Source organism: Pavona decussata, unplaced genomic scaffold (assembly GCF_977016875.1).
Source record: "Pavona decussata unplaced genomic scaffold, jaPavDecu1.1 SCAFFOLD_58, whole genome shotgun sequence".
In the NCBI taxonomy this organism is placed as follows: domain Eukaryota; kingdom Metazoa; phylum Cnidaria; class Anthozoa; order Scleractinia; family Agariciidae; genus Pavona; species Pavona decussata.
In genome coordinates, this window is record NW_028145480.1 from 3,116,932 (window position 1) to 3,141,488 (window position 24,557).

Consider the following 24,557-nt stretch of genomic DNA (forward strand, 5'->3'; position numbering starts at 1 on the left):
ACCTTCTTCCAGACTAGCCTGCTTTTTGCCCAATGCCCTCGCGCGTCTGTCGTGCTTGCCCCGCTTGGCTTAAAGGAAACGGAAACGACTGCTACGCAGGCTAATTTCAGACCAATATGTAACTTTTCGGTGCCCTTTTCCAAATCGGGCCTCTAAAATTCATACCCATTTCAGACTTTCAGACGGAAATTGTTAAAATCTATTCCCATTTACAGACTGAAACGGTTCAAAAAACCATACCCTTTGGCGTAGCACATACATGTACCTGTATAGCGTATATAGAGAAATGCTGATTCCAAGTATTTTCCAGTTTTTTGTTCGCTTCAGGAAGGTCCAACTTTGCACCTTACGTAGAGCAATTTGGGCACACAAAGCTATGGAAAATTAAACATTTCAGTAAGCCTACATGCAAAGGGTTCAAAGTAGAAGAAACAACCCACCTCCAAGAGCTTTACTATTGGCGAAATTTCGCAGCATGACGGTGGCATGATCACCGTAAACAAACAGTCTGAGATGAATGAATGCAAAAGTGATCGAAACAAAAGTTGTATCATATCACAACACTGACAGACAGGCGGAGGAAGTCTTCCTGTGTTTAATATAATAAAATAACTAACTGTTCAAACACAATCTGAATGTAATTCTCAGACTTGGGGAAACGGCATACGACCTGCAACAATACAGGATTATCAACGTTGTTTTGTAAGCATCCTTTTTGGGTCTAAAGAGGAAAATGAATGTTTGCATGCACGCTGCAATCTACCATTCGTAGGGTTATGATGGGTTCGAAATTTTGAAGATGAAATGCCGTGACGGGAACCAAGATATTATAATATATTTTTTAGAGAGTATGCGAGGTTATAACATATTGAAGGCGTTTTGGGGAAGTGGGAAGACGAACAGCAAATCGTGCAATTGTAGTGGCTTTGTTCTATACCAAGCAAACAGCTACATACATGTGTACTGTAACACGAAACAGTGAGTCGTTGGAAAATGACTCACCAAAATTTACCCTTGTCCACCCCAATGCAAGCTGTAATTATGGTCAAATGTGACGCCCAGACCAATATCACCGACTGGGAAATAAAAATCTACGTTGACCACATGCTAACTGTCGTGCAATGCACTTACATTGCCGCCCTTAATTAGTATGATATCTTGCCGAATCGTGTATGTGATATAAATGTGAAATTCAAGGAAAGAAAAAGGTCTATGGATCGAATGAAATGTTTGCACAGCAATTGTAGTTAATTTACTTCAATACTGTACACTTTTCATGTTTAGCCTTTCCCTCAGGCGATGTACGTGTTGATGAAAAATTTCCAACAACAACAACAACAAACAAACAAAAAAAAACAGTTCTTTGTCAAGATGGAACAGTAAATCGTGGCTCTGCCTGTTCCATCTGCAAAAGCGATCAGTTTAATTCCAACCATCTTCCCTTGTGAAATTCAGTGGAAAGTACATGGGATGGTCGGTGGATTAAAGAAGAAGAAGAAGAAGAAGCCTAGTAAGGATATATTAATTGCTATTTTGCCACAATCCGCTGGCGCGAATATGTGTACTTGACATCGTATTTGGAGATGAACGCCTTTGGAAAGTTAGGGATGTTAGGATTCACAAGCTGTCATGGCAGTTTTTATTGTACAAAACAAGAAATGTTTTGTGCTCACCAACATGAGATAGATGCGAAGATAACAGTATGTTTATAGACGATAGACTAGAACTCCTCTACCCTGTGGAAACATTTTACGCCACGTTTCTTTTGGTGCCCAGTTTCCCCTCGTCATCGAAACGAGGGTTGAAAAAAGCGCGGTTACTTTGAACCTTCGCAGCACAGCGTAAATTTTACAAGTTTTGGTCGGGTGTTTTGGCCGGAAATCATAAGCAAATAACCCATCTTGACGATAAAAACTACAAATATAAAGAGTCTAAGGAATATGGTGAGTTTGATGGATTTTATTTTCTTTCTGTCCTGATAGGTATTTTTGAGATTTCTTCATGTTAAACCAGTTTGTTTCATGCGCGCAGTCAACTATACATTGTAATTTGTATCAAATTATCAATGTTGTTATATTGGTAGATTACTAGATTCGAAAACAGTTCTAGTCTTTTAAAAGCTTCTTCCTGCTACTTAAACGGTTTTTTGTCTTTTTATCTAAACAGCATTAAATTGTGTGCATTGGTGTAGAGTGATTGGTTTCAAAATCGAGCTTTTTGAGAAGGGGTGGGGGGGGGGGGGGGGGCGAGGGACTCTTCCCTAATCTGAGCCAATATTAGTATTACTGTATACTGCCATTTATTTAATACCAAAAGTGGTGTTAGAGCAGTGATTATACCATGTAATGTCTCCTCCAACTAATTACTACATGTGACAGTGTTGCACAGTCTATATGCAAATTGCATGCAACTTTAATTTGCAGTGTATTAAATAAATTAAGCTCTTGTAACAGCCAAAACTGTCTCAGCACGAGTTTGTACTACAAGGGCTACACCCAGGTGGAAATCTTATTAAGATCTTAGTAAGATCTTGTTAAGTTTCTTATCAAGATTCTTATTAAGAATCTTATTTAAGAATCTTACAAGAATCTTACAAGATCTTGTCACAAGATTCTTACAAGATCTTGTAAGATCTTATAAGATTCTAACAAGATCTTAAAACATTCTTACTTAGATCTTACAAGATTTTATAAGATTCTTACCAAGATCTTACCAGATTTCATAAGATTCTTACCAAGATCTTATAAGATGTCATAAGATTCTTGCCAAGATCTTACAAGATTTCATAAGATTCTTACCAAGATCTTACAAGATTCTTACAAGATTTCATAAGATTCTTACAAGACTTTATAAGATTCTTACCAAGATCTTATAAGATTTCATAAGATTCTTACCAAGATCTTACAAGATTCTTTCCAATATCTTGCAAGATTTCGACAAGATTTCTTCACGTTTTTCTAAGATATCGTCAGGATCTTACCAATTAAAATTGTGTAAAAGTCTTGGGAGATCCATTACCAGGATAAATTGAAGGGCCAAGATTTGATTTTGTTTTCCAAGCAAACTGCAAAATAGGGAAAAACCTGAAGTGTATACTTAAATTTTCTTTTGGATTGCCCTGACATTTCTGACAATGACCTACACTGGTTCATTAAAAATTAGACTAGAATCATGTCTTCCTAAGAGTTTGATCACAGCTTGCTTACAATACAAAATCTATAGGTACCTAGAAACGGACTTGAGGTGGATATGCTCATAGCACTAAGATTCAAAGGATGGGCCAGTGTTAAACCATAACCAACAAGAAAAATCATGTGTGATAACCTTTTTATTGCTAAATCTTGGCTATTGTGAAATATATTTATCACAACAATCTTCACAAGTTAATATGATGGAAACTTTCATTGACTACAATGAAAGGCATATGGCATGCTCACAAGATCAACAGCACTATAATTATTATTGTAATCCACAAGAGTGACAGCAACAAACCTTTACCAACAAAATGTTCTCTAGACTAGGATACAGTTCTACATGTAACTTTGTCTTCTATTTGCATCAATTAAAGAAGCACTAATAATAATCTATTTGACTTAATTAATCTGGCAGCTTTAAAGCCTTTCTAAACAATCCAGAGAATTATTATTCGCCAGTATTATTTTCTCAAGAAAGAAGCAACCTTAAAAACACTTGTACATTTGAATAAGAGCTTGGTTTCCACTGGTACAATAATATCCTTTAGTGTTAAAAAATAAACAAATAAATAAAAAATAAACATAAAACAAAAAAGCCCAATAATTCCTTTCAGTTGCATGTTTAAAGCAAGAAAACATGAAAGCTTGAAATTATCCTGTATGGCCCCTGTGGAGAAAAAAAGAAAAATAATTAAAAACAAAAGAACAAGATATCATTTTTTATGCAATTTTCCTAATTTTTTTGCTAATTTCCTTGCTAAAAAAGCTACCAATTAGAACAATAATTATTTATCAACTAAGGTTAAGTGTATGCCTCCATTGGTCAAATCATCATGTACCATTTGCCTCTGAGCAAATGCTGACAGCAGCCTTCTATTGGCATCAAAATGTTGAAACACTGTTTGTTAGAAGTGTCTCCCTACCTCCTCCTCCTAAGTAAAGTACAATGGAAGCAATGATGACCTGCACGCCAATTTGCCCAAACAACATTGACCAAGAGGAAAGGGGAGCAGCGTTTCAACAACTATTGAGAGTTTATACTGTTTGCGAGCAGAGCCTTTCAACTTTTCAGCCAAAAGAATGGCACCAATATACAAGAGATACTCAGTGAAGCAACTAAAAACAATAATTATTTGTTTTACAAATGTTGGGAATGGAATGTAGCTGGATTAAGCCACAACCCACTGAAGAGCAAGATTACATCATCATTGTGTGAACCGCACGAGAATGCCAGAATCTTGTTTAAAATAGCTTAATGTGATATGTATTCACATTAACAGTTATATTTATGTGTCCGATATCTTTGTACGTAATTAATGACCCGCCTAATTCAGTTTATACTGCAAAAAGGTTGAATAAACAATCATTATTATTATTATTATTAGTTTATTTTGCGAGGATTTCTCTAAGCCAATTGCCCATTTACATTTCTTTTATGCTTACAAAACTCCAGAGTGTAGGCTGAACCATTTACAATGTGCTAAATATTACTATTCCTAATGCAGGTTTGACTAGTTCATAAAAGCCTGATTTATAAGAAAAAAATGATTGCATAATTTTGATCAAGAGGATTGTTACTTAGTGTTCCCTTTATAATTTATTGCTTGCTGTTTTCAACTATGATATCAAGTACTGATCAAATACTGCCATTATGTAAGTTACAAAATTTTATTTAGTATTATTGTTCCTGAGTAGAATTAGCAGAAGTCACTTATTCACAACAAAATTAAATCAGTTAAAATAGATTCCAGCAGTCATAATTATAAGTGACTTTATTGAGCAGGATTTGTTGACTTGACTCTGAAATTGCAGTCTTGAGTCTCAACCTTGACAACAAAATGGAGATAGGAGTTGAAAATCTACAGTGAAACAGAAAATTGTGCACTTTAATTCAGTTCTTCTAAGTGATCACAGTGACCACTAAGCTGCCATTAACTCTAATTTAGACAATGTTGCAGTGAGCTTCTCACCCATAACAATCTTGTTAGTTCCTGATGTGAGTAAAATGAGTCATACACTCTACGAAGATCATAAACTGATCTTCAAGCCAAATCAAGATCGATCACTCAAGTCTTCAGCTTATACCATTTCTGTCATGATATCAACCCGGCCACAAATTACTCCGTAAAAACGTTTGCAAAGGCTTCATATAAAAACTAAATAGGGAATGACCACCTCAACAATCTTCAAGAAGCAGCATGTCTGTAATTCGCGTGGACGATCACCACACATTTTCAAGCAGTCTTTCACAAAATAATTGGTAACGAAACTTACCTCTCTCTAAAAAGTGGTTGTCCACAGTTTGCTGCTTGAAGCCATCATTTTTTTAGCCTAACAGAGGCAAAATCCAGAGGAAATTTGTGCTGTATACTTGAATCCCGCCTAAAATCTATCATGAAACGGTCTTTCCTCCGAGCCTGCAGTGGCATATCTGCTGACCAAAATGGTGCCCAGTCTTCCCAGTCTGAATGAAATCCAAGATGGCTGCCAGTGTTGCTGTGATTCCCCGCTTTTCCACGTTTTCTTGCTCATTTTAAAAGCTAGCATTGTGCATGAAAATCGTAGAAATTATGATTTAAAGCATTTTTGTTCTTTCTGGCATTAAATGGAGTTGAGATTCATTAATGCAGGTTTGTAAGTAACAATGTTTTCACAAATGAGTTTCAGTGTAGGACTGTGCATTTAGTTTCTTTTATGCAAATACAATCTGTAAACTCCAAACTGTAAGTCTTAACAGTCACATCTTTTAAACCTTTGTTTAGAAACATACATGTCTACATAGCGTTTATCAACTTAGAACACTGAAGAAAACAGTATTAAGATGTACAAGAATGTCACAACAAACAACTAATTTCAAAGAAAGTAAAGGGATTATCACAGTCAGTGTGAGAGTCTTGCTGGCATGTTTATTCTTAGATCCTGTCAAGATTCTTGTAAGATATTATGAGATCTTAATAAAAAATTGAACCAAAGAAGAAGTTTTTGTTTTTGTTTTACAAGATCTTCATAAGAACTGTTTTTAAAAGATCTTAATTCTTTATCTATGCTAAGATCTTACAAAGATAATATTATTGTAAGGTGGTAAGATCTTAATCAGAATGGTTGTAAGATCTTGGTACAAATTTCGATTAAGATCTTATTAAGAAAACATTAGGAAATAGGTAAGATCTTATCAAAATTTGTTTATGATCTTACTTTTAATTTATAGTAAGATCTTAACAAGATTTTTGTAAGTTAATTCTTAAGATCTTAACAAGATTGCTAATAAGATCTTGTCACAAATTTTGATAAGATCTTAATGAGAAACTATTAAGAAATGGATAAGATCTTATTAAAAGCTGTTTAAGATCTTATTGATTGTTAGGTTGAGGATTTTATCAAGATTCTTACAAGTATCTTATAAGAATTTAGTAAGATCTTGTAAGATCTTATTAGATCTTAAAATGCTGAAGATTGTATAGTTTGTATTAAGATTTTATTAAGAAGTGTTGTAAGATCTTATTAAGATATGAAATCTTAACAAGATCTTATTAAGATCTTAGTGTTATTTTCATTCTTATAAGATTCGTACAAGATCTTGTAAGATCTTACAAGATCTTAATAAGATTTCCACCTAGAAATATTGAGTTCTACTTTCCGTACTATAATGACTGCAGCTGTCACTGTGTTTGTTTTTTGGCCAGGTACTCTGATTGGAAGAAATCAGACCTCATGGCCTACTGGCAGTATTGCTAGTACAAACTTTTAAGTCAAGCAGCTTTTATTGACACTACTTCATTCAGTTCATGTTGTCTCTAGTCTTCCCTGCCTAATTTTATTGGAATTGGGGGCAGCTAGCGCAACCTGAATGGGAATATTTACATGTACAACAATTGAATACACTACACCATAATTACAGAGTAAAAGAACTCTTCTCTCCATCAAAAAGCATGTTTAGGCCCAGAAACAAGTTTGCAGTGGACTGATAAGTCAATTGCTCATAATTATTGTGCTGGTATTCAATCAATCAATAAACAGGTAAATATATTGATAAAAAAATTAGTATAAAAATAACTGCATTTAAATGACAATGTGTCCCTCAATTAGCATGGTAACAATGCTTATTAGGAATGATAAGTTAAGGGGTCTTAATTATTCAAATAAATTAAGTATTTCTTCACATATTGATGATAATAAACAGTGACAAATAATTAACTCCAAAACATTTTTATTTTCTAATTGACAGTAAAACGTAAAAATTGTAAAAAACTTCTATCTAATACACATAGTTTTGCTATCATCCCTAGAAAGCTCTAATAATATATTATTAAGACCTCAAAGGTCCCATTATTTACAAATGACTTCATTGAACTCCAGCTGTCCTGAAGTTAATCATCAGTTCCTAAAGTTTACATTAAATGCAATGGATTCACTCTGACAAACGGCTAACACTCGAAATGTCACCATTCATATCTCTTTACGGTAACCAAATTACTCACTCTGATGAAGTGCTTACGCTCAAAACTTCAGCACTTGAATCTCTTTACAGTGGTGAAATTATCAACTTTGTTGATAGAACCTGATGCAAACAATTTTTTCCACTGTCCACCGACGCAGCACCACGGTTTATTAAAAACTGCAACCCCCCTTCGGCATGCCAGCCTTACCTATTACTTATTTATTAGTAATTTAAGCAGATTGACCTGTAGTTGTTACATGTGAAATATGTCCTGTTTATTGCACCAGATCCTACCCAACTACAAACATTTACAATGAACATTATACAAATCTAGAAAACAGGAATCTGTTAAAACACTTACAGTGTGACCACTGTTACTGTGGTCACTTAAACAAAACTGGCCAATCAGATTGCAGGACAAGAACAATGAATTTCAACCAAAACCGATTGAACGAATCACGAATAGATGGAAAAACAACAGTTAAAACCCAAAATTATTATTCACTGTTCGTATCATGCTGTGATCTGATTAGGCAGTTAAGTGACTCCGGTAATAGCAGTCGCACTGTAACTGAATCAGTGCATGCCCTCAGCACTTGTTGCAACTCTTCTTGCAATTTTTCTCCATCCACACAGCATATTGCTTGCTGCTGCAGAATCCACTTTTGACCCACTGACCACATTTAGTGTTCTTGTTGTGACAGTCTGTTAGAAAAGAAACGGTAACAATTTCTCACTACACCTTTATGGGGGCAAATTAAACTCATTTTTTGGTATGGCTTTGGGTGTTAACGTCCAAAATGACAACTGCTAGAATTATTATCTGTATTATCCTTGGCCTTTAATGACGTAGAAGCCAGAGAAATATTTAACATTGTATTTATTATTTATTTATTTATTTATTTATTTATTTATTTATTTATTTATTTATTTATTTATTTATTTAAAGGCTGTCACCAGCTCAAGAAAAAATATTACATGAATGTGAAAACAGAACGACAATAATTGTCACCTTGGAGATATTAAATTACTTTCACCCACTCACCATCACAACCTTAATATTTCTTTAAAAACAAAAGACTCGTAAACAACATAATAATTTTTACTCTAATGTCTTGCTAACTTACCACAAACAAGGCAGCTCCGTGGACAATTCACCTCCATCCATGAAGGATTTTTGTTGCATTCGCCTTTGGCTGCCCATTGTTTGCAGTCTGCAGTGTTATGCACATCTTGGCATGCTGAATACATGTGAACAATGCGAACGATGTATTATTGAAAGTGTCACAGGCATATTCGGAAAATAGAAATCCGAGTGCTCCTATCAGGAGTCGAACCTAAGACCTTCCGATTACTAGTTCGGATGCTCTACCACTGCCGCGCTACAGGAGATTCGTGGGAACTTAAAGGCCATTATAAAACTAGGTTCATGGGACAAACATCCTGCATACTGCTGAGGATTTCAATGCCAATGTGTGGCATATGCGCGATGGAATGTGATGGTATACTTAAAGGCTGGTGAATGAATGAGAATCATTGGTGTATTCAGTTCAAAGTGACATGCATATGAAGAAGTTATTAACAGATTTATTACGGAAATGCAAATTCCTATTACATCATAAAACCAGCACCAATCGTCCTATCTAAACTCAACAGACGCAAACAATCCAGTGAGCCTTACCAATCAAATTTCGAAGAAATAAGCGCAGCAGTCTGCAGTCGCGGGAAAACGCGAAAAAGGCACTATTAGGTTTGGTGCGAAGAAAAATGGAGGCAGGGTTTTTTTTTTGAACTAGGTTTGAATTATGATGCTGAAGTTAAATAAAAACATCTAACCGCATTCAACTATGATGATAATAGTAAGAAACCAGTAGAAAATGCATGCAAGTTTCTCCTTACTGCAAACTCCACAGCTCTTCATGCAATATTCTCTCATGAATTTCGCTTGTTTCTTGCATTGTCCAAGGCTCGACCAAAACTCACAGTGCCTAGTCGAAGTGTCCTTGCACTCTGTGAAATGATTAAAATAAATGTAAGATTTATACGCACGGAAAAGATGTTGAAGGACTAAACGGTAACTACAATCATTGAAGAAGGTGCTTTCAGTCCAATGCAATACCCTTACCTGATGTTGGCTGGGATTTTGTTGGGTTGGGACGGGCGGTTACTGGTTTGGTTGTAGGGGTCGTCGTTTTAGTTGTAGGTCGAGGTTTTGGTTGTGGCTTTGGCATAAGATCTGAGAAATATGGAGATAAGCAAAGCAAAATGTAAAGGAATAGAAAAAAATCCGAGAAACAAAAAAACACATACAAAAAGGCAAACTTGAGTAGTGCTTTTCAGACTTGCGCAAAGACTAAGGAACTTTGTTGCGGAAACTTTAAGCCGGCTAAAATATCAATTTCACTTCACAAACCTCAATAAGATATAATAGCGTATTCTCCCCGTTTTCCCGCCAATTCAAGCCATTTCAAAGTCAAATCGAGGCTATAGAGCCTCGCTTCCGTGTTCTCCCCTTTCATTCTCCAAAATGGCTTCGCGCTAGTTCGCTTCCCGCTGCTCGTCGGCTTCAAAAATTCGCTCGAATCTTTCGCAAATTCAGCCATCCTGCTTGGAAAAGCTAATATACAGATGGCGGATAACGAAGAGATTTCTACTGCGGTTTCAGATGAGGCAATCACCCCAGATAAGAGGGTTAGTTCTACGCCTTCAACGGAACGGTCGAAAGGCTCTCAGTTACCTGCTTCACGGAGGCAAAGTCAGGAGTCCTCAAGCAGTTCTAGTAGTTCCAGTGAGTCTGGCTCTTCATCGAGTGAAGACAGTGACTCCAGCAAGTCGGATAGTAGACACACGGCTCACAAGAAACGTCAAAAACTGGCTGAGCGAGATACTAGTAACAACACCCCGCCGAAGCACGAGGGTGATGAATACGTGCGTTTTGACACGGAAACCAAAGCCTGTCACAAGCTTGACTTGACAAAGGGCATGGTGAAATACGTGAATGACAAATTCACTACTTATGTAAAAGACAAATCCATTCATGAGACAGTCCTGGATTCCAACCCAGTACCCAGTATCGATTGTCTCAAAACCCCAGCAGTCGATGATTATTTGGACGAGATATTTGAGTCTCTCGGAAAGTCATATGGTCGTGAAAGTGACAACAATCTATCCAAGGTTCAGTCCCGACTCACTAATGTCATGGGACCACTTGGGAAATTATGGCTTACTTCAGAAAAAGTTCGCACTGGGGAATCCAGTGAAGATCTCGATTTATTTGACTGCCTTAGGCTGGTGGAACAGTCTGTCTCTCTTCTGGGACAGGCAAAAGTAAGCTTTTCTTATACACGTAGGCTGGCAGTCCTCTTTCGCCTCACAGGGGACATGAAGAAAGCCTAAAAACTTCTTACTAAACACGGGACTTCATTAACCAAGTCTCATAAGACTTTGTTTGGGAAAAAGTTCTACAAGGCTCTCCGTACAGCAACAAAGATTAGGAAATCTACAAAGGAGATTTCACACCATATTACTGGTTCAACTTCCCGGCCGTCCCCTCATGTCTACTGAGGCAAAAGGTATTCTAGGCAAGATTCCAGAAGCTCTCGGCCCTTTCGTCATGGGCCCTCATTTCAGAGCAGAGGTGGGGGCAAGTCTGTCTCCTTCCGAGGAAAGAGCTCTAACTACAAAGGATATCCAAAAGGCAAGTCAGTTAAATTCAGGGTCAAAAAGAGAGCACCTGAATCAAAAAGACAAGCCCCAGATTGCAAAAGAAATTCTGGAGACGTCATTACAGATAGTCCCAACAGACATCCAACCAGCTCTAAGAAAACTAGGGTTGGACACATCAGTTTTAAGCAGGTCTCTGCCATTGGCAGGGAGACTCCAGTTTTTTCAAACCAATTGGAGATTACTGACACAAGATCAGTACATTTTACAAATAGTCACTGGTGTGGTGATTCCCTTTCAACAAACTCCACTCCAGACAAATATGCCCCCTCATATATCTCACAATCAGTCAGAGAAAGAAAACATAGAGCAGGAAATTGCAGCGATGTTGCAAAAAGGGGCGATTCAGGTGGTCTCTCCAATGAAAGGGGAGTTTATCAGTCCAATATTTCTGGTTCCAAAGAAAGACGGGGGGAGCAGACCAGTGATCAACCTCAAGAGGTTGAATTCCCACACAGTGTATCAACACTTCAAATTGGAGGGATTGCACCTCCTCAAACATATAATTCAGGAAAAGGATTTCATGATCAAGATAGATCTCAAAGATGCTTACTTTTGTGTACCCATGAGGCAGCAGCATCAGCCTTTCCTGAGGTTCATTTGGGGGGGCACACGGTATCAGTTCACTTGCCTCCCTTTTGGTCTAGCTCCTGCCCCTCTTTACTTCACAAAGCTGTTGAAACCAGTGGTGGCCCTGTTACGCAGATTTGGCCTGAGGATGATTATCTATCTAGACGATATCATTGTGTTCAATCAGACTCGGGGGGGAATATTGCGGGACAGGGACTCAACCCTCTGGTTACTTCAGAATTTGGGTTTTGTAATCAACTGGAAGAAATCAGTGTTAGATCCTTCACATTGCATGGAGTGCCTAGGCTTTGTGATAAATTCAATGGAAATGAACTTATCATTGCCAAAGGAAAAAATGAATCAACTCATCCAGTCTTGCAGAGACCTGATTCGGGAAAAAACTGCCTCCGTCAGAACCCTAGCCAACATAATTGGGAAACTGACTTCGTCAATGCAGGCTGTTGTCCCTGCACCCTTGCATTACCGACCCTTGCAAATGTTGCAAGTGAAAGGTCTGCTAGCAGGAAAGAGTTACGAGACAATGGTATCACTCAACCAGAATTGTCAGAACGACCTTCAATGGTGGGTGGATCAGATTTCCACCTGGAATGGTCCGTCAATAATTACTCCAGCCCCCACCCTGGTAATAACGACAGATGCATCACTGCAGGGCTGGGGAGCAGTCTGCCAAGGGGTTCGCACAAGGGGACTTTGGTCTCAGCAGGAATCAAACACCCTTCATATCAATGCATTGGAGCTGAAAGCAGCATTGCGTGCTGTGAGAGCTTTCACTGCCAAAGAAAGGCAGTTGCATGTCCACCTGAGAATGGACAACAGGACAGCAGTGGCTTATGTATTGAAAATGGGGGGAACACGATCCTCGGTATTGGTAGGGATAGCCCAGGAATTATGGGGTTATGCTCTGACCAAACAAATTACACTGACAGCAGAATATCTTCCTGGAAAATACAATCACGAGGCAGACTGGGAGTCCAGGCACTTCCGGGACTCGAGCAGTTGGAAACTGAATCCCAGCATATTCCAGGCGCTAGACCAACTCTGGGGGCCCCTAGAGATAGACCTGTTTGCCTACCGTCTCAATGCTCAACTGATGAACTATGTCAGTTGGTTTCCAGACCCATTTGCCCAGGCAACAGATGCCTTTCAGATTCCTTGGTCGAAACTGAAAGGTTACAGCTTTCCACCTTTCTCAATGATTTGCCGTTGTCTGGCAAAGATCAGGAAAGACCTGGCAACAATAGTTATGATAACACCAACTTGGCATACACAAGCATGGTACCCAGTTCTACTAGAAATGTATTGCAGACAGCCAGTTCTGCTCCCCCCTCTCGAGAACATCCTTATGTCTCCCAGTCAACAGCCACACCCCCTTGTTCTACAAGGAAGGTTACAACTAGCGGCTTGGATGGTTTCAGGCAAAACATCCTTGCAAAAGGAGTTTCAGAGCAAACTGCCGAGTTACTCAGCTCCCACTCCTGGCGCAAGGGAACTACGAGCGCTTACAATAGCGCCTGGTCACAGTGGTGTGGCTGGTGTCATCAGAGAGAAATTGATCCATTTTGCTCCACTTTGGCCTCTATAGCTGATTACCTCACAGAAATGTTTAACAAAGGCAGATGCTATCGTACAATTAATAACCACCGCTCAGCAATCTCAGCATTTCACAAGCCCATTGAAGGCTGTAAGGCTGGGCAACATGAGTTGGTTTGCAAAGTATTGAACGCATGTTTCAATGCCAGGCCACCACAACCAAGGTATGTGGTGATGTGGGATGTTGATAGGGTGCTAGATCATATTTGCACTCTAGGATGTGATGCCAACCTTTCGGACAAACAGTTGACCCTTAAGCTGAGTATGCTGCTTGCTCTTGCTTCAGCAGGCAGATCCTCTGACCTTCGGGCTCTTGATTTAAGATACATGACAGTAAAAGAGAGCTGCATAGTCTTTGAGCTTGGTCGGTTAACAAACTCTAGGAAGAAAGGTCAGTGTCCCCTTAAGTTGACATTCACTGCCTTTGACACTAACCCTGACTTATGTGCTGTCTCAACCATAAATTGTTATTTAGAACGCACTAAAGGATGGCGCTCTGATTGCAATAAAAATCAGCTACTGTTGAGCTATATCAAGCCACATAAGGAGGTAGTTCCTTGTACAATTGCTGGGTGGTTAGTACAAATGATGAAAGAATCAGGGGTTGACACCTCTGAGTTTCGAGCGCATTCAACCAGAGGTGCTTCAACCTCTAAGGCCAAAGCTAAAGGGCTCTCATGTCAGGAGATAATGAACATGGCAAAGTGGAAGAAAGAGTCCACTTTCAGAAGACACTATTTAAGGGATATTGTCTCTGAGGGGACAGGACAGGATGCCTTCCAGGCCACGGTGCTCCAGGAAGGTTAGGTGCTTTGAACATACGCTATTATATCTTATTGAGGTTTGTGAAGTGAAATTGGAAATTTCATCAGTGCGCGAAGCGCACGCATTGAAATTATAATTTCACGAGCAAACCGAAATAAGATATAATAGCGTCCCACCCTGTCCCACCCATTTATGTTCCCTATAAGGGATTTAAGAGACAAAATCTTATTTCGGTTTGCTTCCTCCTTCCAGGTGCTAAGCACAACTAGGATGTGTAGTGACAGTCAAGACCCTTGGAAGAGGCCTAATGGAGACTTACAGTGACTTGATCAATGTTGTAGTTTTTCATATTCAAGCTGTATGTCATGCATTTTTTGATAGTTACGATATTCCACTCTTTGGGAATGTTTGAGCACACGTTTGTACTCCATAATTGTTGCGTTTATCACTTCATTGTTTATTATCAATGTAGTGCATTCGTTTTTCACGTGCAAAGCGGTTACTACATAACAATAAAGTTATTTTGTTTCCTATCCTACGTCTCAACTCGTCTTCTTCCGCTCCCTTGCGCTCACCGATTTTGGAGAATGAAAGGGGAGAACACGGAAGCGAGGCTCTATAGCCTCGATTTGACTTTGAAATGGCTTGAATTGGCGGGAAAACGGGGAGAATACGCTATTATATCTTATTTCGGTTTGCTCGTGAAATTATAATTTCAATGCGTGCGCTTCGCGCACTGATGAAATTTCCAATTTCATTGTTTCCTCATTTCGTCTTAAGGGTGTTGTGGAAGTAAAATTTGCCTCAACGATGAAAAATGTCTCTGATCACTCTTGTAGAATACACAATGTATTTGCGTTCACAGCACTGAAATGTTGTGATCTCACCAACGAACAATAATAAAAAATGAAAAGAAATACCAATAATCTTTACTCCTGTGTCAAAGTAAAGGGAAAAAACACTAGAGGAGCAGTGTTTCGATATCGAAACAATCTTTCCTTATCTATGCTTCTTTTGACTCACTGAATCATCAAACACAGATTGTTTAGAGGGGACAGAGCTTCACAAAATTGAACGTACCACAAACGCAGGTCTTGAAGCATTCATATTTCATGTAGGCAACCGAGCAGGAGTGTCCGTTTTGCCTTCGCCATTTGCACGTGGATGTTCCCACTTTGTCCTGGCATCTTTCTGTGAGAGGAAGGATGAAGAAAAGCGCTCGATTTTGAGACGAGTAAATAAATAAATATAATAAATATATAAATATAATCAGAAGTAATCCAAGTAATATAAAACGATATGTGGCTTAAAAACCTTTAGTGTCTTAGAAAATTGTAAAACCTGACGGCGAAGGCGGGGGCGCTAGACAAAAATGTGTTGTTGTTGTTTTTGTTGTTGTTTTTAATGAGCAGTGCAATGGCCCAACCCATGTTCTTCGCATCTTGATGTACTCTTTGCCGTCCTCTACAAATCAACACTGGGAAACTTTATTTCTAAAGAGTGAATTTCTTTGTTATTTGATTGCATACCTCAACGAGTCCTCAACCTACAGACGTCGACTAATTGACCGAAAGTTTTCAGTTTCTATCAATAACTTCCGTGCGCGATACACGAAGGCGTACAGACTGGTTGGCTATATGTAGCCACACAAAATGAACAAGTACTTGACGTGCTAACGGACTAAATAAGAACGTGAGAAAAAAAATGGCCTACTTTCACAATTCGTCCCATACCATCCTGGGTCACAGATTTTCTCTGGAGAAAAAAAAAAGAGGAAAAAAGATCAGTGATTTCAATCATTGTTGTTCTAAGTGGTAATTTGTTTCCTGAAGAAAATAGTACTCGCATTTAAGCTTATGCTGAAGCCGAAACTGCTTGGTAAAGGGTTTAGAACCGTTCTGCAGCATACCGCTTTGTTATTTCGAATAGAATGGGATACCACTAAACATACCGACGTATGACTTGTATATATGATAGAAGGGCATTGCATAGTAGGATGATTCCTCGTTTAGAATAGTATATATATTTAGAAAATTCGAAAAGAGTAAGTAAAGACGTACATATAGATAATATAAGTAACTTAAGATAGCGCGCAAAAGGGGCCGAAATGAAGGTAGAATTCTCGGTTTTATTGTACAACGCTGTCAATAATAGTGCACTGATCAGATTCTAACATAGAGCTATCTATACTCGAGAAGCACGGGCATAAAAACGGTAACTGAACGCTGCACGGTCAATTGCAACGGCATCACCTTTCACGTCAATATTTCACTAGTCAAGAAACGGCATTGCAAAAGATCGTTGAAAAGGTCTTGTGTACACTACCAGAACAATCTGCGCCTTTCCACTTTCCATAACAAGTGCAGGCGCACGTCTTTTGATCGACTTGTCCTCCGTTCTTGCACTGCAAAGGACACCCTGTAGGAAATGACGATTATTGCCAAGTTGAAAAAAGAGCAACCCCCTTTTAATACAGCATGTTCGTATAAGGTGCTTTTAAATCTTGCCTCTGTGGACGTCTGTGTGACCATTAAAATGAAAACTACTGAGCAGTACTTTACTGTGGCCCTGTTCACTATGCTGTCCATATTGATTCTAACTTTTGAGTCTGTAGATGAAATTCTAAAGTGTGACCCGAATGAAAGTTACTGAGCAGTACTTTCAGTTTGGCAATGTTTATTATGCTGTACAATGTGATTGAAACTTTTAAGTCTGTGGACGAAATCCTAAAGTGTGACCATTTAATGAAAGCTACTAAGCTGTACTTTCCTGTGGTGCTTATTAAGCTGTACAAGGTAGCTCTGACATTTGAGTCTGTGGATGAATTCCTAGCATGTGACCACTCAAATGAAAGCTACGGAGCTGTGCTTTCTTGTGGTGCTGTTTATTATGCTGTATAAGGTGATTCCAACTTTTGAGTCTGCATGCACGAAATCCTAACGTGTGACCATTTAAATGAAAGCTACTTAGCAGTACTTTCTCTCAGTGCTGTTTACTATGTTGTATAAAGTCTCAAAGTGCGTTTCTACTCTGTAGTTTGTTGCTCTCTTTCGGCGCAATAAGAAGTCAACTTGTGGCAAGTCAAGCTGGTTTTATACTCGTAATCACATTGAAATGAAAGTTACTGAAATGAATAGTACTTTTGTGGCACAGGCTATTGTCGCTTGCGAGGTGATTCTACTATTGAGCAGCTCCCTTGTGTGGTGATGTTTATCTTGCGGCAAGGTGGTTCTAAGGATGAAATAAGATGTAACTTACGGCACAGGTTACACATTCGAGGGCAGTGCTTCTCCATAAGGTCTCTGTTTGCGAGGCACATGTTTTTTGTGTATGTCCTGCCACATTTGGGGCTGAAATCCTTACACTCTCCTGCAAAATGAAGAATATTCTTCCTTTATCTCTCAAGTTGCATGTTTTCTGTAAAGCTCCAGCAACTGTGTGTAGGTTACAAATGCAAAACGGGAGACAAAAGGGTTCTTGAACGTAACCGTGTACGTACTAAGTACCAACAAAGGTTTACAGATAGATACGTCTTCCTAAATCTATCTAAAAGCTGGAAGTCTAGTGGCCCTTTCTTTGAAACTATCTTTATTTCGAAATGTGGAACACCAAGATGTTTGTTCTGTTTGTCGCAGCTTTATCTAAAGCTGACTTTCCTTAACTGGACTATCAGCATTCAGGCTATTGTCACAAAGACTAATTTCTCTACAGTAACAAAAAGAACTTTCAATTCAATGTTTTCCATGAGAAATTTGAAGTGACTGAGTAATCTGGAGATGTAAATTGTTCCAGAAAATAGTGATTTATTCAGCCATACTTGAAAGGTGCATTCCGATATTACTTGGATCGAGCATAATAACTATATTTTATGTAGTCCAGTTTCTTTGCCCATTTCCCAGGTCAGTAGGCGAATAGTCCAGTTTCGAATTCACCATTATGAAGACCGCTGGATAAAAAAGACAAAGACAACCTGACGCAAAATATTCACAAATGTTAGCAGGATGGTGCTGAATCGTAAAATAAAACAATACACAGAGTTGTGAAAAGTTTAACTTCTCACTGGTATTTGTGACTGTTTTACTTTTCAGTCAGATTGAGGCTATTGTTATTCGCTCACTGCCGGTTCTTATGCTCTTTACAGCGTGCTCAGCACTCAACGTATATACTCACTACAAAGATTCTTGTAGCACCACCCTTGTCCACTGGCACACTTTGAACACGGTGGACCAACTGTGTAAGGAAGCTGTCCGACCACGTTACCGCTGCAAGACAACGTGACCATTTTATTGAAACAACCTATGATTGATTTGTGTTTTGTTTTTGTTTTTCCCAATGAATGAATGAATCAATCAATCAAACAATCAGTCAGTCAGTCCGTCAGTTATTCAATCAAGCAATATTGTAATGTTAAGAGAGGAATGCACTACATATCTGTACTATGATTGGTTTGTAAGGGATACATATATGTAGCAAATCGATTGAAACACGCGAACGCACGCGAGCTATCACTACTGTCATTCAGAAAAATAGAAACTGCTAGTGGGCTCAGGCTAATGCTCTACTCTTCGTGTAGTTCATGCACGTTATCGCTATCTAATGAATACCAAAATTGAAACATGCTGGGTCTTGTGGAAGGAAAACCAAGGAAGACCTGGACGAAAACCGTTCAACATGATGGACAAGAACCAAAAAGTGAACAACTAAACTCAAACCATTCGGTGAAAAGTGAGTTCTGTCACCACTGCGCCAAAACCCTGCATTCCTGGCAAATTGTTTGTATTAAGTTCTCTCAGCTGAATGATGGCTTTGGTTGCCGCCCCATTCTCGTCCCCAGAGCCTCCTGTCCCTCTTAGCCGGCGGGGCCTTCGCACGAGGAAAAGGAGGCCACTTGGTCCTCGTGCCCAGCCTCCAGCAGCTAAGAGGACCAGGCGGCTCTGGGGACGAGAATGTTGCCGCCCACGATGCAATTTAGTTCGAGAAACAACGAAGGCGCTCCTTCATTATGTCCGCCTCACCATACTGAAGCAGGAGAATGGGGCAAGTGCGTTAGCTTTCAACTACTTTTAAAATAGAATTTTTTTCGGGTTTCTCCACAGAAAATACCCCTAGCATTTCGAGTAAAAATGTACGGATCGCTTCTGTTATGGCATCCCTCGTACATTTCGTTTGGGTTCAGTGTTCTGAGTATGATCAACTTCCTTACCCTGGGTAGTAGTCACAGGTAACAACAGTCTCCCCAGGGACCCAGGGGTGAGGCATGTCGAAGTACTTGTCGCACCATTTAAAGGCACAGCCAACCTTTTTGCTGCTTGCCCAAACAACCTTCAAAATAGCAAAAGAAAATTAAGGTTAAATTAAACACGCAAACATAGATTTGATTTAACAACTTAGTGCATGTAGGGATGGATAAAAAACTAAACGGGTGTGATATTGTGCTTGTGCCCGCTTGCTTGATGAAGGCAGATGGTGATTCACAGTTCGCGCTTAAATTTTACATTTTTCATGCACTTTTTTGCCTGCCACTAATCCTATGATAATGCCCAGAGAAATAGGCGAAAATTCATGATAACGTGTTTTGCAAAACTCCTATTATGCGAAAGCAGTTAGTTAGTGATCTGACTTATTGTCCAGACAATTGCCGATCCAAACATTATAGTCAATGAAATTAGTTTGTAGCACTTGCACTATTACCTATGGTTCTGGTACCATGAAGCAACTAGGACCATTCTTCCAGCTCCCCCTCCAACCCCCCCTCCCCCCCTCCCCCCTCCCCCCCTCCCCCCCTCCCGGGAACCTTGGAGGAGATGACGGCTGTCTTACAGGATTATTGCCAGAAACGTGTGAGGTTGTGGTTCGCTTTTGAAGAGCGTTAGTTAACTACCACTACCACCAGCAAGTTATGTTCCAAAGAAAGGCGTTCATCTGTTTGTGTAACCTTCACTCACCTGGGTGTAATGTCCACACGGTTCTTTACCGCACATCGACCGAGGCATCGGGGAAGCAAACTTCCCGAACGAGTAATAATCCCTTTCTTTGAACCATCTGCGCACGGAGTCCTCAGGGCCGGCATTTTTGTTTTCTATCCACTTCCCCCACTCACGAGCCAGGTTTTGACCTGAATAAGAATCATGCAATTCTTTATTACTATTCTCAAACTCATAAATAATTAGCTATAATTGTTGATAAGGTTTGAAAATGTGATCTTAATTATCATAAAATTTCGTATTCAGTGTATATTCAACCGTATGCAGCATATAAGTTGAGAACTAGTACAATTGTTTTTAAGGTGAGGGGATTTCTTGCTCATTCCTCTAGCATAACTGAAAGAAATCTCAATTTCCTAGTCATTTTGTGGAAAACTGGACTGACGTGTATGACGTAATGTATTTAGTGCAGAGTACTAATTGAGGACACTCTCCAGATCGAATTAGAATTTGGGAATGTTAGTTTTTGAGCAGAGGGGAAAACCAGAGTAACCGGAGAAAAACCTCTTGGAGTAAGGACGAGAACTAAAAACAAACTCAACTCACATATGACGTGAGTCCGGGAATCAAACCAGGTCCACATTATCAAAATGGCCAAATCGGGCTGATAGCCCTCGCGCAACTTGAACAATTTTAAACGATGCAACTGCCTTTAACAACTCCTATTTTTGTCGAGTGGTGGGAGGCGAGTGCTCTCGCGACTGCGTTATTCCAGCCCACCTATCCAAGCTAGATTTTAATCCCCAAATCATGATCACTCAAAAGATTACCCTATGTCAATGCTCATGCATAAGTTGCAAGCTGGGAATCGTTTCTCTCACCTACTCTCTTGCTTCGAAATGCTGCGCTAGGGTGCCAGGCCCCAAAGCTGGTGAAGCCGTGCATCCACTCGCACTTATCCGACCACATCTGGGCCAGGTTACCAAGGTCATCGTTCCACTCCTGCGCGCATGAGAACGAGGCAAGCAATTTGAGTCAGTGAAGTGCTTCGATGAAAATCATAAAGTTTGACCATCATCGTTAGCTGGTCACTTTGTGAGTTCGTGTTGTACCCGGACAAGGTCACTAGATGAATGCCAATGTATAAAGTGATCGTATTTGTAAACCGAAAATGTAATATCGCACGGATAATAGACCTTGCAGTGAAACCAGAAACTTACGTATTCGAGGTCCTGCTTTTCTCATTGAATTACTCTACAAATGTACATGCTGAGCTCATGGTCAAGTGCATAGTATCAAAACCGAGCATAATGCAATTTCTTTGTGGCTGTTCGTAGAGAGAGTAATACAAACCGATTTATATGGAGAGACAAAAAAAAGCCAATAGTAAAGAACTATGAAAGTGGAGGGTTAATGAACAACACAGCTACTGATACCATATTATAGGAAAATGAAGTTGCGTTAATTTTGTTAACGTTAATTCCCGCGACCCTCCACTATTTTTGCCTCAAATTCTAGATACGGATTTTTACACTAACTGTTAAAATAAATTTGTTCCTGATGTCTAAACAAATTCTTGTTTCTTTGTGTAAGTCGCGTTAATTTCCCTCATTTTGAATTTTTAGCTCCTGTTTCGCGTTAATTTCCATTATTGGGAAGTAATTTTTTCCTTCAGTTCGAGTTAATTTAAGGTAACTCACCATATATTCCATGTCCGCTGCACTTGGCTGTACCTGTCCACGAAGCGTGTTGTGCAAGTCCACAAATTTCTCTTTAAGATCGTCACTTAAACGGCATTGAGTAAAATCACTTGGTTGAGGGGTCGTGGGTCCCTTTCGACTTGCAAGTACGGTGATTTGTAGGGTCGAGAAGCATAGGAAGAGACACTTCAAGGCGAACGTCATGACGTATTATCCGTTACGGTAAAGTTGTGTATCACTACAAGCATCAAAATGAGTGCAGGGTTTATTATTAAATTTTTTAAACTTATTAATAATTCATGATAGAATACAGAGGAAGTCACGGCGACCCTGAAGGAGGTTTGGGAATGTGATCTTAATTATCGTAAAATTTTGTTAACTTTTGCTTTGAATTTTGCCTAGCTTGCGTAGCCGTTTAATCAAGGCTTAACTTAACCTGTGCAACTTTGAACCAATCAGAGCAGAGCATAGTTGAGGTCATGGGTTCGAATCCCGTTCAAGCCTGAAAAGTTTCCAGGTTTTCCTTTCGCCACTGCTTAAGTTGCGTACTAACTGCGAGGATCTTTCTTCTATTTAATCTTTCATCCGCAGTTCAAAATATTTGTTTCATATATTTACATTCAACAGTAGAAAGTACTGTTCGGTACACTTTATTTGAATGGTTACGGGGCCGCAAAAATTAGAGCCTTCTTATGGAGCAATTAACCACGAGCAAGTACTTGGTTCATGAGCTTTCGCAAGAGGTAATGCGAATGGTTGTCTGTGAACTTACTATGGGTCTCGTAGATATTTAATTTTACCGGCCATACGCGGAAACCCTTCTTTATTTACCCGTAAACTGACCCCAGTTAATGGATTTTTAAAGCAGGGATGCAAAATTCATGCCTTTTTGTAAGCAAATTTTTTAAAAACATTTTACTCACCTGAATTCAATTGCTTCAATATAAACTGCTGTCTTCGACTCGGAACGCTGGCGACGTTATGCCCACTAGAAATTTTGACCAGTACTTTAATGCCTTAACGTCTGGGTAAAATTGATTTAAAATAATTTCAAATCAGAATTAATTATGGAAAAAGTTAACGGCTATTTGTAATCCTGTCTTTGTTTTGTTTAATGTTGGTCTTATATCCCGCTTCTAAATTACTAAGACTGTTTACTTTGTACACCACCAGTTTGTTTTTTGTGACAAGGATAAAGTAGTTTGGAAACACTAGTGATCATTAAGCGTTAAAAATTTGCTAACAGTTTTTCAGACAGATTGTCGTTGTCTGGGTGAAAATAGTAGAGTAGAAGTTTGACGAATTTTCCAAGACTCACTCTAGAGAGATATTGAAGCCCCGGGCAGTTCAGCTCTGTAGCAGTTTCATTTGAATAGTGTCATGTCAGGGCCTATGTTATCGAGAGATTCTCAATTTAGAACCATCTTTACAGGATAACAAGCAGTACCACAGCTATACATTTTATTCATAGACTCAGACGTTAGAACCGTCTTGTGATCTTTGCTTTTGTGAAGAGAAGAAAACAGCAGAGCGTCGAAAACCTGCAAAATACTAAGGTCGGAGCGAAATAACAATTGTTCGTGGCTTTCTACAACGCGGCGGCTTTGGATGACTGGTCATGCATGCAAGCAGAATATTTGCCAGTTGGTTGATATTGCATCCAATTGGTTGATTTTAAAAACAGCGTATGTTGTGCTCCGTTAGATGCATGATTTAATCATGCTCGTTTTAATGGCAGTTAAGACTTCAAAGGTTTCGTGAACTGAAGTTAATTAGCATTGTCCTGACCATTTGTTCAAACCCAAATAATCATTATCATATCCGTTGATTCATACACGGGACGTTTCATGTGCAAATCAAGAAAATGGAAAAGATAGTGTCATGTCTTCTTTTTTGGTGGTAATAATAACATCCAGATGTTACGAAGCCGTTCGCCAAATGTAAGAAATGCCACAGTGCCAAATTTGGCAGTAATTACTTGTTCTCTGTTTAGTATATATTCTGCTTGTAACGAATTTGGAAAACGCTTCACTGCGCTTTTGTTCCAATTCAGTAACATTGACCGTTTTTCACAAACAAATAAGAATTTGAAGATAATGTTATGTCTTACCTCCTGTTCCTTTGAATACCTTCTCAAATCTATGTACTTGCTCGATTTTGGCTTAGAAACTGCAACTATAGCAAACTAGTTCGCATATTTGCCTCAAAGTTTGAGCAACACTGCAAATAACCAAATGTTTGATTTGTAAGCACTGTGTCGTCTTAGAATTGTTCCGTTGTGAAGAACAGTCATTGAACAGTCTTATTATTCTTCCTACAAGTAATGCACCTCACTTTGAGGGGTGAATGGTCTAAAAATGTGCCAAATTCGACAAAAATGTTATGTATAATGTAGACGTAAGCTAATTAGCCCGTGCTCTCTAATGCGACCCAGCCGGCTCTAGCAATACCCGTTTTTTGCCATTTTTCGTCTTGGTTGATACTCGCCCGTTGCCTCCCGCTTTGCTCGGCCAAACCCGGGCCAATGTTATGAATTTCTTTTCAAGCATTCCCGTTGGAGGAATGTGCGTTTCGCGCGTTCAAACAGTAGGGAGCTTTAGCTTTTGTTCGGTAACCATGGTACGCTAAATTC

The 24,557-nt window shown here is 39.2% G+C and overlaps 1 protein-coding gene and 1 long non-coding RNA gene across 3 annotated transcripts; both read right to left on the reverse strand.

Moving 5' to 3' along the window:
• Nucleotides 1–3,310: 3,310 nt before the first annotated feature.
• Nucleotides 3,311–6,563, reverse strand: LOC146479701 (uncharacterized). The gene is made up of 2 exons (XR_014864825.1): nt 5,469–6,563; nt 3,311–3,861 (listed from the first exon to the last, which is right to left on the reverse strand). It is a non-coding gene; the product is annotated as an uncharacterized LOC146479701 (long non-coding RNA).
• An 835-nt stretch (nt 6,564–7,398) lies between these two features.
• Nucleotides 7,399–24,134, reverse strand: LOC146479702 (uncharacterized). Of its 2 annotated transcripts, XM_085110527.1 has the most exons (15): nt 22,849–24,134; nt 21,926–22,163; nt 21,107–21,227; nt 20,247–20,416; nt 19,505–19,623; nt 18,472–18,563; nt 17,560–17,670; nt 16,627–16,719; nt 16,015–16,056; nt 15,382–15,492; nt 9,758–9,868; nt 9,532–9,642; nt 8,760–8,873; nt 8,199–8,337; nt 7,399–7,988 (listed from the first exon to the last, which is right to left on the reverse strand). In XM_085110527.1, exons 2-14 carry the CDS (start codon nt 22,127–22,129, stop codon nt 8,222–8,224), a joined length of 1,515 nt encoding a protein of 504 aa, XP_084966653.1. In that variant the 5' UTR covers nt 22,130–22,163; nt 22,849–24,134; the 3' UTR covers nt 7,399–7,988; nt 8,199–8,221. The 2 variants fall into 2 exon arrangements, with proteins under 2 accessions (XP_084966653.1, XP_084966652.1); XM_085110526.1 differs by having other exon boundaries at nt 7,399–8,337.
• Nucleotides 24,135–24,557: the final 423 nt, after the last annotated feature.

Coding starts and splice junctions, on each gene's coding strand:
- LOC146479702 (XM_085110527.1), bottom strand. CDS start 22,129: ATGACGTTCGCCTTGAAGTGTCTCTTCCTATGCTTCTCGACCCTACAA. Junction 19,624..20,246: donor CGTGTGGACATTACACCCAG/GTGAGTGAAGGT, acceptor GCTATTTTGAAG/GTTGTTTGGGCAAGCAGCAA. Junction 8,874..9,531: donor GAAGAGCTGTGGAGTTTGCA/GTAAGGAGAAAC, acceptor ACATGTATTCAG/CATGCCAAGATGTGCATAAC.